The 19,548-nt window shown below is 46.6% G+C and overlaps 1 protein-coding gene across 3 annotated transcripts in view; it reads left to right on the top strand.

Moving 5' to 3' along the window:
• SEPTIN9 (septin 9) overlaps positions 1-19,548 on the top strand; it is a 194,293-nt gene that overhangs the window by 70,427 nt on the left and 104,318 nt on the right. Inside the window, exon 1 of one of the 3 annotated variants that reach the window (XM_081850853.1) lies at positions 17,536-17,703. The exons of the other annotated variants lie outside the window; for them this stretch is intronic. Coding sequence (XP_081706979.1) covers positions 17,649-17,703 — 55 coding nt within the window. The 5' untranslated portion in view covers positions 17,536-17,648. Of the gene's footprint in view, positions 1-17,535; positions 17,704-19,548 lie in introns of those variants that run through there. 3 annotated transcript variants of the gene reach the window in all.

Genomic DNA, 19,548 nt, shown 5'->3' with positions numbered 1-19,548 from the left:
GTTGCTCATTTCTGGGTGGCTGAAATACTTCCTTGGAGCCATCAGCGCAGGCCTCCTTCTGATCCCCTAGAATCTCTGCCCCACTTGGCTCTTCATCAGACTCTCTCGGCACATTTAAAAGTTTTCCCTGCAGAAGCCTGAGATCTAGAAACTTGAATTATTTCAAAAAAGAAAAGAGAACAAAATGGCAAGTTTCCTTCCTTCTTTCTTTCTTTCTTTCTTTCTTTCTTTAAAAAAAAGTATCATCTACATCTTTTTTGAGCCCAAATTACTCTGTACCCTCAGCCTAGATCCCTTATTTGGAGGGATTATTCCTGCAATTTGGCCTACGTTTTCATTTCTGCTCCATCAGTGTTCACTGCTGAAGAGGCACTGAGACCTATAATCACACATGTTCTTTAACAGAACAGGATTTAGGAATGTTGGGCCTACAGAAAGAATCAAGTGAAATGAATATCCCCCCCCCCCCATAAAATATGTGAAAAAGTTGGTCCATGAAAAGGCATCACTTCTGCCTGCTCTCTGTGTGTGGTCATGCCACACACTTCTGGTTCAGCAATAAGGTTCCGCATAAGGACAGCCTTCTGGATCAGGCCAATGTTCCCATCTAGTCCAGTCTCCTCTTCTCACAGTGGCCAATCAAGATATGGCCCTGTGGAATGCCCTCCCATCAGATGTCACGGAAATAAGCAGCTATCCTATTTGCAAAAGACATCTGAAGGCAGCCCTGTTTAGGGAAGTTTTCAATATTTAATGCTGTATTGTTTTTAACACTCGAATGGGAGCTGCCCATAGTGGCTGGGAAAACTCAGCCAGATGGGCAGGGTATAAATAATAAATTATTATTATTATTATTATTATTATGAGTGCAGCATCATTCTGCCCACCTGAAATTCCCAGCAGCTGGTACTCAGGGACATCTTGCCTCAGACAGTGGAGGAGAATGCCTTCCTCTTAAGACTCACCTGCCTCTTCCTAAGTCCTCCTCACTGTGTGTAGTAGTCACGCACCAGGGTCTATACCGTTCTCACAAATTGCTCCTTTCTGCTGTGTAGATGAGCAATGGCCCTCAAGGGGGTTGATGCTACACTGTGCATTTGAATGACTGATGTGGGACAGGGAGTGGAGCTAGACGCATATGCATGGTGGTTGCTCCTAAGATGTTTGTGGATGAATGCTGCTAATTCTCAAAACAAATTTAAAAATAAATAAATAAAATCTTGCTTTGTTCTACTGAGACTCTGCAATGCCACTAGGTGGCAGTCTTTGCTTTTCAATGAAACCTCCAGCCCATGTTGCATATGGGAAGCCTTGGGGAAATTTGACTGCTGATGGGCTTTGGTGTGCACATAATTTCTGGCAGGAGAAATGGTTTGATGGCTGCATCATTCCAGTCATTGTCCCCAAGGAGAGCTCTGGGGTGCAGCAAGCTAGTGTGCTCCTTGGAAAGCGCTGGGGGGTGGGGTGAGGGGTGCCAGCAGTTATGCAGTAAATAGTAAGCTGCCAGGAGCAAGAACAATAAGGTGCCCTTCTCTGGGAAACAGAAGGAGCACCCTTCAAACGTGCCAGCTGATCAAATTCGCAAGGAACAGACCAAGCTCCTTCCTTCCTTCCTTCCTTCTTTCCAGCCTCTGTGCACTGAGGCTTGAGCCTGCTTTTTCCGGGGGTTCAATGTTTGCTCTTCTGAGCCTCGGAGTCTCTTTAAATGCTCCCTTAACCTCTCAGCAGTGGCTTTGTTTACACATCACTGGAGAAGAGCAGAGAGGATTAGAGGCCTGTAGATATGGAAAAGAGGCAGAGAATTAGTGCGGATTACAAGGAGGGATTCCAGCAGGAGAGAAAAGGCAGGGGAAGAATTGCTGACACAAGGAGCCTGTAGCAAGACACACAGCCTGATTTTAAGCTTCTCCCTGTGTCTAAGGAGGAATCTGCAGCTAAAACGTGTCCAGATGGCTGTGCTGAAGTGGAACAGATGTGTGATTGGTACACATCTGTCTCCCACTGTCGGCACACAATACAACACTGACTTTTCACTGTGTTGCCTCCCTGCTGCCCCTAGCCCATCCACCACATACCCAGAGAAGAGGATACAGAATTTGCCTCAGCTGCACTCCCTTTGGCCAGGGTAATGGCAGCGCTAGTTATAGTCATAGCATTTTCAAGATCAAAATTGTGTATAATTGATGGAAAATCAAGACAGGACCTGCAAAGCAGCAAAAGTAGGGGGAGAGGGAGGACATACAGGGAAGGAAGGAGGCTGAGGGCAAATATTTGGAAGCAGCATGTGTAACTCTTGAGGGGGAGTACTAAAATAATACGGTGGGATGGGAGAAGCTCCTGAATTCTGGAAGGGCTAGCTTTGCTGCCTCCCATGGTTCTGGTTTAGCTGCCCACTGTGATGCCCAGGCACTTCCATCCAGCTGCACCCATATACACATTCTCAACAACAGCAGAAGTTTTCCAATTAAGGAAACTATAATGCTCCAGATAAGGAAATGTTAGTGGGGGCCCTGAACAAATTTGAAGTCATCAAGTCTTTGCAACAGCTACTGGGCCGCACTGTGGGGCAACCCATTCCAACAGCTGTCAGGCCTGATACCTGTGCATTTCACTGTCTCATCTTAGGGGTCTGTCCCTACAAAGCAGCAATTACTACGAAAACATTTGCTTACAAATTATGAAACAATAAAGCTGATGCATGATGCTTCTCTAAGCAAAAATCGTTGTTTTCAGCCAGGAAAGCCTGGGAAGGGATGGAAAGCAGTTCTCTGTTTAGGATCAGAGATGCTAACAAAACTTGTGGTTTCATTCTGGGCCATTGTTGTGTGCTTCCAGCAACCACATGATTTCTGTTTTGTTTTATTTGTTTGTGTTATGCAATGCTAATGGAGTAATATGTAATCCGCATGTACTGGAAAGCTGGTCACTTTCTTCAAAGAGGGGCTGCTGTGCTGTAAACATCTGCCATTTAACAAGGGCATCTACTGCTGCTTGAGGAATGTTAGTCTCTCATCCTTTAGCTAGTCTCCTCTAACCATTGCTGCCATTGGTGGTGTTTCAGAGAGCAGAACCGTCCTACTTCCCTTAACCTGCACGAGCCTGTGCTCCTGGTGGAAACATCTTTAACTCAACTCATAGAGCAAAATGGCATGAAAGTGGCATGGCGACTGTCCATTCCTCCCCCTGTTTGTGTATATATTTATCTGCCTGTGTATTTATGCATTTGAAAATGTAGGAAGATTAGTCGCAGGGGTGAAAGGAGAAAAACATTGTCAGTGTCATTTTTATTACAAGCAGTGCACTTTATGACAAGTGGTGTGAGGGACCCAGCACATAACTATTTAAAATGTTGAACAGTGTCATGTGGATGGTGCTGAAAGCTTGTATGAGTGAGCAGCATCAATTCCACATTCATTTATTTCTGAGAATCTAGATCGTGATTAACCTTAAATGAGGGGTGGAGAACTTCTGGCCTGCAGGTGGGGGGAGCAAATGCAAGCCCCTCCCTAAACTGGGAAAAGGTAGTGGAGAATGGGGGAGCACACACAGCATGGGAGCATGCCACCCAGGGCCACCCTCGGCCACCCTCTGATGTGGATGGGAAGCCATAGTATAAGTTATAAAAAGCACAACATTATAAGTGTGTGTATGTATGGAGCCTTCTGTGCCAATTGCCCGCATAGAAAAACCAGATCTGAATGCTCCATGTGTGAGATATCTCACCCACCTGGAAGCCCCCCCCCCCCGAGAATCCAGAAAGCTTTTGACAGAAGAGATTGGCTTTAGGGAGGATTTTTGATGGCTGTCTATAGAAACCTAAGTGTATATTGAATTGCTCCCCCATTGGCTCATAATTCAAAGAGTAAATCAATAGCTTTTTTCACAGCAGAAGTGTTTGTACTTGGCAGCACCTTTGCCCACAGCAGAGCTATCTTATGATTTTAAACGCTGAGGAGTACCTTGTGACACTAAAAATGGAACAGGAGGGGAAAGAGGGGTGGGGGAAGGCTTTGGTGAAAATCCGTGGGAAAGGAAAATCCAGGCCTAATAAAATTCTCCCCTGCACTTTCCATCTCACTGCAGCAAGATCCCTCTGAAAGCCAAGAGCAGGGTCTTAACAGTTAGCAGATGCCCCAAGTGGCTTTTAAGATAATGCAAGTGACAGGCCTGTGTGCCTGTTCCTCCCATTAGCTGAAAACTTCCAGGAACCCCATGTATCTTCAGGGGCAGGCACTGGAGACATAAACCAGCTCATCTTCTAATGGCTCTTCCAGCCAAGGCACTTTCCGTAGATGGACAGACTTTCCAGGAGAGTTGGATAAGACCTCCCTGGACTGTGTTCAAGCCCGCACCGCCTCCACGGTCACTGTTCTCAGCAGAGGGAATCTCCATTTAACCTCGTGCTTTTGTCGTTGGTCTCTACTGGGAAGCTACTATCTGCTAAAAAGCTGCTCCGACCGTTTCCCCTTCTCCACCTTGTAAAAAACAACAACACGTGAAGCCACACCACATAAAAAGCTTAAAACTCCCCACGAGAGAGCAAGCTGCTTCTCACACCTCACTTCCTAACAGACAGGAGCATTAAAAGCCCCATGGCTCTTCAGCACTGTGTTAATTTCATCTGAAAATGATTGGATGATGTTTCAATTCCATAGCATTTTTTCCTTTAAAAAATAAACGTACAACACTCCCACTCCATTTGGGAGCTCATTTCAGTCAACATGGGCCTTTTGTATTCTGAAGTAAAAATGGATGTGGATCCCAAATGTAGGTCGACATTCTGGTTTAGGTGCTTAGGAAGGCAGCTCATTTATTCCTTCTGTTCAGTTGCCTAGCAAGGCACCTGCTGTTGGTCAGCTGCGTTTGACCAGTTAATACATCTTTCTTTTCTTCTGTTGAAAGACATGGTTCGCTTCTCGCCTTTTTTAAGCAGAGCCCGGACATTTAGTAGTAGTATTTTTTAAAAAAAACAACACACCAAACAAACCCTGGAAGCACAACTTCAAGAGCTTTAGAAATCTCTCAAGCTGTGCAGGAAACAGGAGTGACCCTTCACCAGGCCCCATCTTTGGCAGACAAAGGTGTTTTTCTGGTGCTGGTCATTAAAAGCAGAACAAGCACAGCAGCCATTCGGCTCCAGCGATCAAATCCGAGTAGCATGCAGAGAGCGAGCAAAGCTTGCAGCTTCCAGTTTCAAAATAACTGAGGGGGGCTGAACATGTAATGCTAAATGGCTAACAACTGCCAATCAAGTTGCTCTTTTGCTTCTTAATTAGCACTGTGAGCCAGGCACTGCTGTATCTTTAGAGTTCCTCTCCAAGCTTCCTGCTGAGCCATTTTGAGCCCAGGGCTGGGGTAGGTGCCAGGTAAATCCACTTGATTATCAGAACCCAGCTAAGTGGGCTGAATGACTTCCTCTTGCCAGCTTTTCCAGGGATGGTGGTGCCTCTCCAGCATTAAGAGAAATCCCCTTCTTCCCATTAGTATTCTCCTCCATTGGCTCAATGCCAGCAGGACAGTGAGATAAAAGAGCAAGAGCAGAAATCGTGCTTGAACCTTTATGAGCTGTAACAAATGCTTGTCAGTGTCTATTGTGGGGCTGGACGAGAGTCATTTGCTGAGTGTCAGTAGATTTTTGACACTATGAAAATGGGAAAGAACAAAGAGAAGGACTTACCTGCTGCAGAGATGACAAGCATTTGGGGTGGGAATCTGGAGTGCAACAGATTCCTATCTCAAGCTGAAATGGGTTATTGCTGCCATGGTTCACACAGTCAGTATGGGAGGGAAGGAACATGGCTAAATCAGGAGCCAAAAGCAAAACACTGGAGAACAAAGTGCAAACCAGAACCTAAAGCCACATCATGGGCCAAAATGTCAAAATATATTGCACTAACAATTTGAAACTGGTTTACATGTGCTCCATGCTGTGGTAACTTCCAGATTGGATTGTTGCAATGTGCTCTGTGTGGGGCTGCCTTGGAAGAGGACTTGGAAGCTTCAATGGGTCCAATATGCAGGAGCCAGATTACTGACTGAGGTTCCATTTAGATATTATATAACCCTTGTTTCAAAACAGCTGCACTGATTGCCAGTTCCTTTCCAGGCCCTTAGCTGTAGAACCCCCTCCTCACAGAGGTGTGCCTGGCACCTTCATTATACAGCTTCCAGAGGATGCTGAAGATGCACAGCTTTACCCTGGCTTTTGGCACTTGAGGTATATGTTTTTAGGACCCACCTTATTTTTGCGATTCTAAATTGTTTAAAGATTTTTTAATGTTGTGTTTTAATGTTGCAACCTGTCCTGGGACCTTAACATGAAGGGCGGATCATTAGTAATAGTAGTAATAAATTTGAAATGTAGACATGCGCCCACAGCTTGGTAATGAAGGAAGTTCTTCAGAGAAGTTATGGAATCTCAGATCCTGCCTTCATTTAAAGAGAGGTGGGATGAACATCAGTCTAGAGTGGCATAGGCTGGCCACCCAAGGAAGATGTCTTGGTCCTCATGTCCTTTCCAGCAATGTGACTCTGACGTTCTGAACAGTTCTGTTATACCTAATAGTGTTTGTTCTAGAGCAGGCACGTCCAACCTTTCGATCGCAGGTGCTCAACAACTCTGGGCAGCCTTACCCCAAAAAAGCTCAGCAACTCTTGGCAAAGACAATGGGTAGATCACTGCCAGTTTTTTATACTGGGAGTAGATCGCAGTCTCTTGGGAGTTGGACGTGCCTGTTCTAGAGCAACCTTTCTGGAGCTGATGCCCTCCAGATGATTTGGGCTACAACCCTGATCAACCCCAGCCACCATGGCCAATGGTCAGGGATGCTGAGAGTTGTATTTCAGAATTATTTGGAGGACACTGGGTTGAGAGAAGCTGCTCTAGACTTTCCTTGGCATTGCTATGTACCCCCTTTAAAAGACCTGAATTACTATGTGTCCCTGGAAACAAATCTCTTCCAGACCATCACATGCTTGTCAGCTCATTGCTGTTTTCCCAAATTCCCCACTAACTTTAATAACTTTTTAGTATCACCAGATCTCTGATTTCACTTTGCTGTCTTGGGAATGATTACGGTAAGTAATTTCCCTCCCTTCAGGAAAATGAATTAGCATGGCATTGCTGGTGTCTGCTAAGTTGCTTATTGAGGTTAGATGAGATTTCAAGGCGGAGCGGTAACTGCTTCTTCATGAATATATGGCAACAATATTAATACATAGTTCAGGCGTATGTCCCTGTCTGGCATACCCACAACAACAAAAATGTACAAGAGGATAGAGCCAAGTGAATACAGTATATGTAAATATGCCTTGTAGGGATAAACTGCAGAATGAGGCCATTCCGGTCACTGAATTATAACATAGAATTCCTGACCAACTTTGTGTATGGATTTGCTCATATTTTCCTGATTGGGATAAGAGGAGGAGTTGTTGTTGTTGTTGCTGCTGCTGCTGCATATTTATGGATATGACAACAAATGCAACCAAATGATGCTATAGCTTCTGTTGATAGTGTGAGACTACAGGGGCTGTAACTTAATGGTTAAACACATGTTCTGCATGCTGAAGGTTTCAGTTTCAATCCCTGGCATCTTCAGGTAAGACTTGGAATGTCTCCTGGATCAAATCCTGCAGATCCATTGCCCGTGTTGTGCAATATGGGCCAGTGGTGTGACATGGTATAATGTAGTTCCCTATGTTGCTATGAGATGCTAGCTGAGCAAGAAGACTGAACCAAAAGCTGTACACTGTATGCCAAAGAAGAGGAAATGAATCTACCTGGCAGACTGGATCTTTAATTTACCTTGCCCTCCACAATCTAACTTTGATAGGTGGCTGGAGTTGCCCACATGTCAAGCACAGGGGTCAAGGCAAAGACCACAATCCATCCACAAAGTTCTCCTGCACAAGCCCTTTTGAAGCACATGGGAGCTGTCCTACTGTGTGTGTGTTCACTACAGCATGGCAAATAACACATCAAGATGTAAATTGGGTATTAAATAAACCCACACAGATATAGAGCTGTTGCCTACCTCTGCCTCTCTACTGCCAAAAAGCAGGGTCTGGCAACTCTGGGACCAACTGTTGTATGTCTCAGAGTACCTCAGATTAAATCCAGCTAGTACTTTGCCAAGGGGCAAATCAATGCAGCTTCAGTGCTTTTCAGATCTGTCACTTTCTTCAAACATAAACAACATCGACTCAAGTCAATCCACTGCCCCAATCATCGTCGTCATCATTTGATCTGGATTAAATTCTGGAATTATTTCCAAGACAATTTGAATAAAAATAACCTTGTGTTGAGGACTGGCTCTGGGAAGGGGCCTATTTCCTTGACACAGGTTCACCACAGACTTTTCACTCAAGAAGATGGTTAGAGGCAGTGTGAAGAAGCCCCACTGAACCTGGGCATGCAAGCCCCGCCAGGGGGACCCTTGTCCAAACAAGGAGCTCATAAGGACTGTGTTTTGTCAAGAAGCAAAGCATTAGCTAACATGGGCTGATAGAATGTTTGAAAGTGTGGCTCCAGGTTTGTTGAACACAGCTTGCCGCCACCTTGCTTGAGCTTGTTTTATTACTAAGGATGGGAAGCCAGTTGCATGTAGTGTCAACTTAGTACTCCCCCTCTCTAATTGCTTCCTGTTTCATTTCTGTAAGTCCTCCTTCTGCCTCCCCATCACCACCATCCATCCCCCATCCACCCATGATCCATCCCTCCATCCCTTTAATGATTGCCTGGCCTTTTGCTCTGCTTCTCTCTGTTCCGTCTCTCCCTCATTACAGAGACACAGTCCCAATTTCCCATAGATTAGACAGGAACTCCCTTTACTATATATCTTAAGTACATATTTCACTATACCAAAGGAAGCCCAGGGACATGCTCCCCTCCCACAGCTAAGAAAGGAAACAGGAAGGTTTTAATTATTCCCCCCTTCCTTTTTCTTTCCTCCATTGCTTTTCTTTTGCTTTAATTTAGCAAATGTTTCCCTCAAAAGAAAACGGGACATGAATGTGCTGTGTGTGCCACCTGCCTCTGGGAGAGGAAAGTATGTGTGTGAGAGAGCATATCTGTGATAGAAGGTGCTCTGATGACCTCTTGATGCTTTTGCACTTCATTCAATGGTCCTGAGCCAACACAGCAATGGGGCTTCCAATTGGGATCTTTTATATCCTTTAACATTTGTCAGGTACGTTTCTTTTTCATTATATCAGAAGAGCAGAAGCAAACCACCTAAATTTCACTTCTAGTGCAGAAGGAGAGCCAATCTGGAGATCTGCCCAGCCAAAGGAATGTTTTATTGTTAACTTCAAATATGATTCCCTAGAGGCCAGAAAACACATTTTCACACTTGGATGTCATATTGGCATAATAGCCCAACATGTTCAGAATTTCAAAGTTCAGTATATGACCTGGAACAATATCTGAGCCAGCTCCCAAGTATATTGCAACCTGTAACTGGCAGATAAATTTTGTTATTAGGTATAGATCCAGTAACTGCCAACAAAATCTGTACTCAGGGAAAATATATCCTGTGTTGCATAGTTAGTTGTTTGTATGTAATGCCTCAACATTGCAAGAGGGTGATTATTATTATTTTCCAGGCCACCCCAAACTGTTTTTTATGGATGTCTGTAGTGGCATATAGAAAAATAACCTCATTCATATGGTGAGCTCCAGCTCCAGAAATAAGAAATGCTTGCTGATCTATTACAAATCACCCAGAGATCTACCACTCGATCCCCATTTATCTTCTTCCCAAACGCTGATCTAGGTGATGTCTCTGTGCAGCAATAAGAAAAGAATGACATTAAAAAATCAGAAAGAATACAGGAAAGAGGAAACTTCATAGTCATTTTTTCCTGTCAGGTTCCTGCCTGGAAAATACTGAAATTTACAAAGGATATGAATCTCTTTCCTTAAGCTGATCCCATACATTTGCTCTAGGCTAACAAAAATATTTCTGTACATTTACAGCACAGATGCTTACCTGACCCAACTCAAGTGTCACCTCCAGATTTCAGGGGGCTTTTGGACAAGACACCCTCAGTTGGGGTCCTCAATTCCCTGACTGGGACCACTTGCTTGCCACTGTCATTGTTTCTCATTCACTTGCCTTCTTCTGCTGAATCCTGGCTTGTACCATTGCCCAGAAGGAGAGCTCAAGACTGTTGGAGGCTGGTGTGCCTTCTCCTTGCTTATGCCACTGCTCGTGTAAAGCCCAACTCACACATCACACAAAGTCAAACCATGGCTAAGTAACAGGAGTGGCTGCTTCGCTCTTCCTCCTGCTAGCTGTGCTACGTGCAGCTCAGCTCCAGTTTGGCCAAGTGCTACACCTGAACCCAAGTTTGTTCTTAGTCTCCCACACAAACCATGTTTGGCAAGCCAAGAACAAACTTTGACTACAACCTGCGGTTTGACTGAAAGACCTAGAGGAGAGAAGCGGCTTGCAATTTTTCCTGCAAGTACTCATGTGCTTGCACATTCTTGCTTAGCCATGGTTTGACTTAGCATTACCAGTGAACCAGGACTTAGAAGAGGACCAGGGCCAGGATGATTTGAGGGGGTCAACAGTGAGCTTCTTCTGGTGTCTGAGCTTTGGCACGTGCCCTACAATGGAGAACATGGTCAGCCCACCACATGTTAGGAGTGATGAGCTGGAAAACATCTCTAAACCAAGGGTGTTGAACCTTCAGCCTTCCAGGTGTTGTTGGAACATCACATCATCCCTGGACACCTGTCATGCTGGCTATTGCATTAGGGAGTTGGAGTCCAACAGCATATGAAGGGGACCAGGTTCCTCATCCCTCAGCAGCAGTTTTTTGCTGCTTCTTACAGGAATGTTAACAACATAAGAAGAGCCCTGCTGGATTAGGCCAAAGGCCCATCTAGTTTAGCATCCTGTTCTCACAGGGTCCAGTCAGATGCCTGTGGGAAGCCCACAAGCAAGCAGGACCTGAGCGCAACAGCGCATTCCCTGCTTGTGCTCCCCAGTGACTGGTAGGCATCATTATGCAGACAAAGCTGCAGGTGAACTGTTGCCTGTAGCAAACAGAAGCTCCTTGACATGGAAGGGAGAGGAATTTATGCCTGTGCAGATACAAAATGTGTGCGGAAATGTGCGCGGAAGGTGGGACAGCAGCTGGAATTGCTGCCTGAAAGCCCCAGAAGCCTCTTCTTGCGTTAGGTATGGAAACTCATTTTCTCCTTCTCTTCTCACTCCCCTCCACCCCAGAAATAAATTTCCAAGAGTCTGAAAATGAGAATGAAAACCATTTGGCAACACAGGGTGGAGGAGAGGGGGGGGACTCATTTAATCTTTTTCCTATAGGCTCTGTAATTGGGATCTGGTGTGGAAATGTCAGAAACAAGACCAGCCTGTTTCTGCATTTCTGTTTCTGCCATGTACCATCTTCACCTCACCCGGGCACATTCGTTTTATCCATGAACAATACATATCTGAATACAGAAGAGCAGAAGGTTACTGCCTGCCTCTCTCTAATTTATGGGTAATAAGGAGCAAGAGCTGTCTGCATCCAACATGCATGTGGAAAAGCTGAGCAGGGCAAAAAACCACCCCACCCCACCCGGTGCCATATGTTCATTAAAGTCATTAGGGGGTAAGCAAAGTGCATTTCAAATGAGGCAGTGTTCAAAAATATAACACTCTCCTGCCTGAACTGTGTAGCCCTGAAGTCAGCCAGGCTATTTGTAGAATGGCTGCCAATGGATGACTGATACCTGCTGTCATTATGATGCTCTTGTTGAAGGCATGCAGGTTTCCCATTGTACTGTGCCTCTTTCCATGTGTAAGAGAAAGACAATGGCTTGGCAAAGGCTGGGAGAAATGACCGAATGGTGATGCAGTTTAGCTTCAGAAACTGACACTATTCTCGCTCCCTCTTCCACAGGAGCACTTGTCTCTCACATACACATGCACTCACACCTCTTCCTCTCTCACATTTACATACATGCAACCACAGCACCTGTCTCTGATATTATGTGAAGCTGGTAGCCAGAGGCAACATTGTAGAGATGCTACCTAAGGTTAGACCACATGTCTTCCGTAAAGTGATGCTTCAATGTTTAGGCTGTGTGCCTTCTGGCAAATGATGTTTTGATGTTGTCTGCTAACTTTATGTATAAACAGTTGTGAAACAAAGTGAGATTTAATAGACTTTTTAAAAAATAAAATAAATCCACACCCTAAGGAGAGCATAGTCTTAGCTGAAGAGCAAAAGCATGACCACATGACTTTCCCTCTAGTGTGTGTCTCTCTCTAATCCTGGTTCTAAAGGGTGTGGGATTTTCCTGTTATTCCATTCTGTTTCCCAGGCTTTGCAAGTAAGGGTGTCATTTTCCCAAATAAACATAGAGAAAGTAGGCTGATTTCCTCTTGATGACTTCACTTCCTCTCCCTCTCTATTTATGAAATTTCTGGGAGATTCAGTGTTGTAGAAGCTATTTTTCTGCAGACTGCAAGTAATTGTCTTTCACAAAACTATATATATATATATATATATATATATATATATATATATATATATATATATTTGCTTTCGTATATATATATATATATACACCATGATCTAGTCAAAGTGAAGTCTTTGTAAGTTTGACCTGGCTCCCTCCCCGCACTATGGAAATTAATTGGATGCATGGTTTTATTGTGCATGGTTTATTGGAAGGAAGTTAACTTCTAAGTAAGTGTGGATAGCATTGAAGCCTTACTGTGGAATAGTCCAGCCTTAGAAGGCGCTGAATTAGGGGAGAGGGGTGTGTGGATTTCCAAGTAAATTATCCATGCTCTTTCCTCCCCACTCCCACAAATCAGGTGTAGTGTAGCCTTAACCTTGGATGTGTTATCCGTAAGTGATATCACAGTAGTGCAGTTGCTGAATGGCCCTGCAGGATAGTATTGACCCAGAAAATATAACAGACCTTTTCAGTAGCTTGGAGACATTGCAGTCAATTTTGTTGTTTGTAAGCCCTGTTGATTCCATTGGGATAGTTTAGTACAGAAATTACGGCTCTTTGAAATTAACTGAACTTCAAAGTGTTGAGGTTTAGCTGACTGGTGCCCCTCAAAAGCACTGGGTCTGTACTGTTGCCAAGCCATAAAGGCCCCAAACTGCCTACTATGGTTGTTTATGCTTTTGCGACAGCATGCTAAAACTGGACACTTTTATTTGGAAGGAATAACAGTTGTGGGGCCTGAATCTGAACATCCTCCTTAGGGTTTGCAGCAGGAAACTGATACAGGAATGTGCTCTGGATCAGCCATACATTTTCGATTGTGGCCTCACTGCTGCTTAAGCAAAAAACAAAAAACAGCATGAACAACATGACATGTAGTTTGGCCCTTTACTTCAGGAATGGGCTTCAGGTTGCTTGTTGAGGTTCAGCCTCACTACATGGCAATGAAATGAGCAGTTTAAATACCTTAAATACAGTTTAAATACCAGCCTTATAATTTCAAGCCAAAGAGTTCATGGAAAAGGCAGGACCAGAAGGAAGAGAAGTGGCACCACCTTGGTGTAATATCTTGGCCTAGGTTAATATCTAAACAGTTGACCTTTAGTTCCCTTCTTGCATTCAATTCTTCTAGTCAAGAGCATTTATCAAAATCTCACACACTGGAGGAAAGTCTCTGAAAGGGATTGTACATGCAACTCTGATGCTTTGGCACTGTATGAGAAGGAAACATCAGCTTCCTTTCAGAGCCACTGCCAAGTTTGTTGGCACTGATCAGCCAGCTTGCTTGCTGTACTGTGTACAAAGGAACACAGGAAGTTGCTGCCTTATACTGAGTCAGATCAATAGTCCATCTAGCTCAGTATTGTCTACACTGACTGACAGCAACTCTCCAGGGTTGCAGGCAGGGGTCTCTCTCAGCCCTGCATGGAGGGATTGACCGTGAGACCCTCTGCAGGTAAGTGTTGCTCTTCCACTGGGCTATAGCCCTACTGTTCATTGAACAAAGCCACTTCCGGGCCTGCCCCAGGAGGTGGGGTTGCGGGCTTCACGCCCACCCACGTGAGCGGGGGCTGGCCCCAGCCCCCGCGAGAGCAGGGGAATCCCCGTCTGGCCCGCCCCCCCCAGCCGGCCAATCAGCTGGTCGGCGGGGGGGCGTGGCTTGACCTATTTATTGCCGGCGCGGAGGGGGCTCGCCCTCTTTTCGCCGGCTCGCCCCCACGTTTCTTTTTCCCTCCCTCCCTCCCTTTAAGTAGGTTTAGGCTTAGGCAGGCCTTTGACATTGCTATGGACTCCGGTCTGTCGCCGCAAGGGGCATGGTAGGAATTTTTTCCAATTGGCAATTTCGGGCCTTTTGGTTTTTCGCCTACCTCGTAGCAACTCGTCACAACTTCTCGGCATTGGCAGTAGGCATTGGTAAGAAGGGGTTAAGACGATGTGTGTGGGGGGAGGAACGCCATCACCTCCCCCCAGCGAGCGAAGGGTGGTCCGTTAAAGGACCCCGGGGGGCGTGGCCCTGTCCGAAGCCTATGGAGGTGTGGGCCAAAGGCACACCCCAGAGTGGTGACCCGGGGGAGCTCCTAGCCGACGTGCCTCGCGGGAGTCTCCCCCGATATAAGGTTAACCCTTCCCCGTGTCTCCAGCAAATGGGCTGGAGCCGGATAGCCGTTAGGACCAATGCCTAGGCCAATGCCTCTCATTCCTGAATTCAATAAAGTTGTGGCCTAATTCGCCCAATTAACCTTACATACAGTGTCTGGTGTCTTTATTTATCCTGGTGGGGGCGGGAACTCGCCACGCAATAGCCAGCTCTCCCTCCAGCTGTGATGTTTTTGGAGGAGCAAGTCCTGGCAGCTGAAGTGACACCAGCAGTGCAAAAGGAGCACTTCCACTTGTCAATCTCTAGTAACACCTTTGATTCTGAAATGCACAAGTGAGCTCATTCAGTAAAGTAGGCACTGGTCCGCTTCTAAATGCTGTCATGTATTGCTGATACGTATAAAGGATGTACACATATTTTGAAAACACTTCGGCTGCAAACTGACCTGAAGTGCACAAAGGTCTATGTAATGTTGTGGTTTAACAGTTCCACACTTAAAGCCAAAAACAATTTGAAGCATTCAATGCAGGCAGAGCTCCCTTATTGTTCTTTTTGATCTCATAAAGTATGGCAGATACAAACTTTTTCCTAACTCAGATTAAACAGAATCCTGCTGAGGGCATTATTCTGATTTCTTTCTTTTCTTCTTAAAAAAGAAAGAAAGAAAGCAGTTCTGTTCCATTAAAAAAAAAAAAGTCCTCTGTGTCATGCTGTGAATAAAAACAGATAGTTAAACATGGAAAGTTTCACCAGTGCTGGAAAGATTGTGTCACTATAGAGAAATCAGGCACACTTTTGTATTACGAGTTGGATTTTAGATGACATTTATAAATTGTTAACAGATGTTCTTAGAATGTTGAAAACATGAAAAAGGTTATTATCAATAATAATAATAAATTGCCCTCTCAAGGCACCATATGCAATGCAATAAAACAGATGAAAACAGTTGAAACATCACAGAAAATAGCAGCAAATGAATTTAAAAACAGTAAAAAGAGACACCCATGGCATAGACCTATTCATCCAGCTGGGAAAGGGTTATCAGCTTACCAGCAGAAGGTGCCACAGAATGCATCATGGCATGATGACAAGCAGCTTATGTACCTGTTTGGACCTTATACCTGTCTTTACTGCTGTTATTGGGGATTCATTCATCATCCTTTTTCGCAAAAGAAGAATCCTAAGCTCCCAGAGAGGATGTTGACTGTTGTGGACCTGGCCCCTTCACTGGTGGTGTGGGAGAGGTCTGTGGCTGAAGGTCCCCCTCACTGTGGTGGCAGCAACCTCTGCCACCTCCACCATGTAGCTCATAGGGGGTCATGGATCCCAAATCCTCCTGTTCACCTCACAGGATAGAATAACTATAATCCCTGGAGCTGTTGCAATCATTTTCTCTCCAATAGGAAAAAACAGGGAGAGGGAAGACAGCTCCACTACCTTCTGCTGTGTCCAGCAAGGCTTAGGATATGGTGGTTCCTCCACTGCTGACTCTCCCTTTCCTCCATAGGATTGCTTTTTCTGTTTATTTTAGGTAACTGGATTCATTATATTTATACCCCCCTTTCTTCCAAGGAGCTTAAGACAAGATAACCACTGATTTGCTTTTCAGGTGGGTTCTTCCTGGCCCCTGCTATTTCTCATCTCTACCTCTCTCACTCTACCTCCCAGGGTTGTTGTAAGGATAAAAACAGACTGTTTCCTTTATGCTACTTTGACCTGAGATCCTTATAAATATGGCAGGACGATAGATAAATAAAATGGTGTTGCGCCTTCAGCTGATGTATAGAATGTAGTCCTAGATCTAAACACAACATCAGCCATTAGCATTTCTCTTTCTCTCTCTCTCTGATTGCACTCACTAGCTGTAAAAAGAAAGATACCAAGGATTTGTTCTGCTAGCCTAGATGTGGAGTGCTTAGCATAAACATACTCATAGAATATGTTTGGAAAGGATCCCGAGGGTCATCTAGCCCAACCCCCCTGCAATGTAGGAATCTCTGCTAATGCATTCATGGCAGGTGGCCATTCAACCCCTGCTTAAGAACCTCCAAGGAAGGAGAGCCCACCACCTCCCGAGGGAGTCCTTTCCACCGTCTTCCAGATCTTACTGTCAGAAAGTTCTTCCTGGTGTTCAATCAATCAATCAATCAATCAATCAAAAAAGCATACCATTTCTACTTTGGCACGCCTGCCCTGGCCTACAGTCCAAGCTATATCGGGAGATTGGTTAGACATTTGTGCCCACTTCTGGACTGGTGAGGGAAATGCAGTGGCAGCGTGGGTTGTCAGCACCCGGGGCAAGGCAAGTAATTTGCGCCCCCTAACCCTGGATTTGCGCCCCCTAACCCTAACCCCCAGATGTTGCGCCCGGTGCGGCCGGCCCCCCCTGCACCCCCCACGCTACGCCACTGGGGAAATGTACTCTACACATGCCCGCCCCGCTGCCTGGATTGAGTTTTCGCGTGTTCCAAGTGGTGGGGGTGCCGTCTCCGGAGCCCATCCTTTTGCCCCCTCGGTGTTGGAGCATCTTTGGAGGAAGAGGCGGTTCGGCCCTCCCCTGGGCTGAGTGCCTCGCGGGCTTGGGGCGTTGCCTTGAGCCTGGGGCTGAGCTCGCTCGGATCCCCCTCGGCTCGGCTGGAGAAGGGGGGCAGGAGGAGTCGCGCGCGTCCTGCCCACCCAGCTTTCTCGTCGGCTTGGTCCTGCTCGGGTTCGCCTTGACAGGCGTGCGGCGCAGCCAGTGCGCGGAGGGGAAGCCGATCGGGCGCACGCGAAGCTGCCCAGAGCAGAGGGGCGGGGAGGGCCGCGCTTTCCCTGCTCGCCTTGCCTTCCTGCCTGCCTGCCTGCCTGCCTCCATTCATTCGAGCCTGTGCAACAGGACGAGCCCACGGGGCGGGGGATCCTGCCTGCGAGAGCTTCGGCAGCCCGCCCCTCTCGACCGCCCGTCCGGCCCTCTCGCGGCTAGGGGGCCGTCCGAAGGCGCCCAGCCCCGCCGCGCAGCGCCGCCGCCGCGCTCGGGACCTTGCCGGGAACTTGGGGAGGGGGCGCAGTGCCCAACCGGAGCCGAGCGCGGCGATGTCCGACCCGGCGGTCAACGCGCACCTGGAAGGTATCATCTCCGACTTCGAGGGTAGGTAGAGCCGACCGGGAGCGAGGGAGGGAGGGCGCAGGACGAAGAGGAGGGGAAGGAAAGGGATCCTGGCGCAGGCACTCTTTCCCACCCCCTTTCCCCCCCTGCCAATGGGGCGCACCCGGGTTCCGCTCGTTCCCGTGTGTGGGTTTCCATCCCCTTCCCAGAGCTGAGAAGGCCCCCCGGCTCCCTCTACCCCTCACCGTCGTGGTTCGAGGCCGGCGGGGAACAGCCGGAGGCCGGTGGTGTGTTGGTGGTGTGGCGGGAATCGCGCATCGCATCCGCCGCTGGGATTGCGAGACTTGTGCTCGGGGATTGCGAAAAGAAACGAGATCGGGAGAAACTGAGCAAAGGCCCCTCGACTCCGCGGGGTGGTGGTGGGCGTTAAGGCTGGTGAGTTGCCTGCTTTTTTGGTTTTGGCCAGGTCATGAAACGGGTGGATTTTCAAATAAACAAATAAATGGAGGGGGAGGCTAGAGGCCTCTGAGATGAGGTGCCTCTTCCCCCTTCACGGAAGATTTGAGAGAAAACGAGGGTACAGTTCGCGGGGGTCTGTCTGGGGCGCTTATTCTTCTCTGAAAAGAAAGCCTGTGAGTTTGAGCAAACGGCGTGTTATTAAGCACGAAGGCCCCTTTAACCCATTCATCTTGCATCCTTGTGCAGTCGCTGGTTGCTAGTGCTATTTAACAGGCGGTAAACTGAGGCAGAGTTGAATGCGGCGTCTAGTATGACTGGCATCTGCTAATAAAAGCTGTTCACCTTTGTGCTGATTAATGGTCAGGTAGGAAAGTGAGTGTGTGTCTTTTCGGAAGAGCATGTCACGTTTCCATGTATGCCTGCACACACTTATCTCTGTGTGTGATGTTTTAGGTGTGTGGTCTTCGGGAACTACTTGTGTTTTGATTGTCCCTGTGACGGGCAGGCAGGCAGACTCTGCCTCTCCCCCCTCCCCTTGAGAGAGGGGCGAAGCAGGAGTTGCCACAAGCTTGCACAGTTTGTTGTGTAGCCCAGACAAGTATGAGGTTGCAGCTGGTCTCCTCCCCTCTCCCTTCCCTTTTGTTTTGCTTGACAATGTTTTGATGCCCACCCATTCCAAAAACTGACAGGCAAGTCAGCAGAAAATGGCTCAGGGTGTGTTCCTTTTCTGTAGCTCTTCATTGCCACCTCCTTTTGATCTCTCAAGATGGGAAGGATCAACAAGGCCACAAGTTTGCAAGATGCTGGGGGAGGTGTTGGCTGGGTGTGTGTGAATTTTTTTGCAAGTAAGTATGTAGCAGTGGTTGGAGCTGGACCTCAAATGTGGTTAAGGTTACATTCAGTTTTCTCCTCAGCTACATGCCCCTGCCCCCCCCCCCCATGACATTGGCATTGTGATCTGTGTGGGTATAATTGGATATGAAGGTGCTGCAGATCCTTTTCTCGCTACAGGAGAACTGCTGCCTTAAACTTCAGCCATGTTGATATTCCTCCAAATGCCCTGTTTTGTCTACAGCCCACAGGGAGCTATGGCATGTTTGCATGGAAGCTTTCTGTGCTGTTAGTGCAAACCTGGAAATAGATTAGTTCTGGAGGAATCGCTTCCTTCCGTTCTGATGGCGGAAAGTTGGTCGTCTAAATTGTAAGTGTTGCCTCTTTGGCAGGATCCCCTGGGCCAATTCTGTGGAATAAAGTGACAGAGACTGATAGAGGAGATCAAATCAGTTCTGAACTTTTAGTGTGTGTTTTGAACTTTTTCAAAAAATCACTTTAAAACTGCAAATACACCTACCCGAAGAAGGAGCGGCATATGTATTCCACAATTCTGACTGTATACATTGCAGAACTTAGCATCCTGAAAAACTCAGC

Source organism: Podarcis erhardii, assembly GCF_964252035.2.
Source record: "Podarcis erhardii genome assembly, chromosome: 2".
NCBI lineage: Eukaryota > Metazoa > Chordata > Lepidosauria > Squamata > Lacertidae > Podarcis > Podarcis erhardii.
Note: the sequence above shows the minus strand (reverse complement) of the source record. Positions and strands in the feature narration are given on the sequence as shown.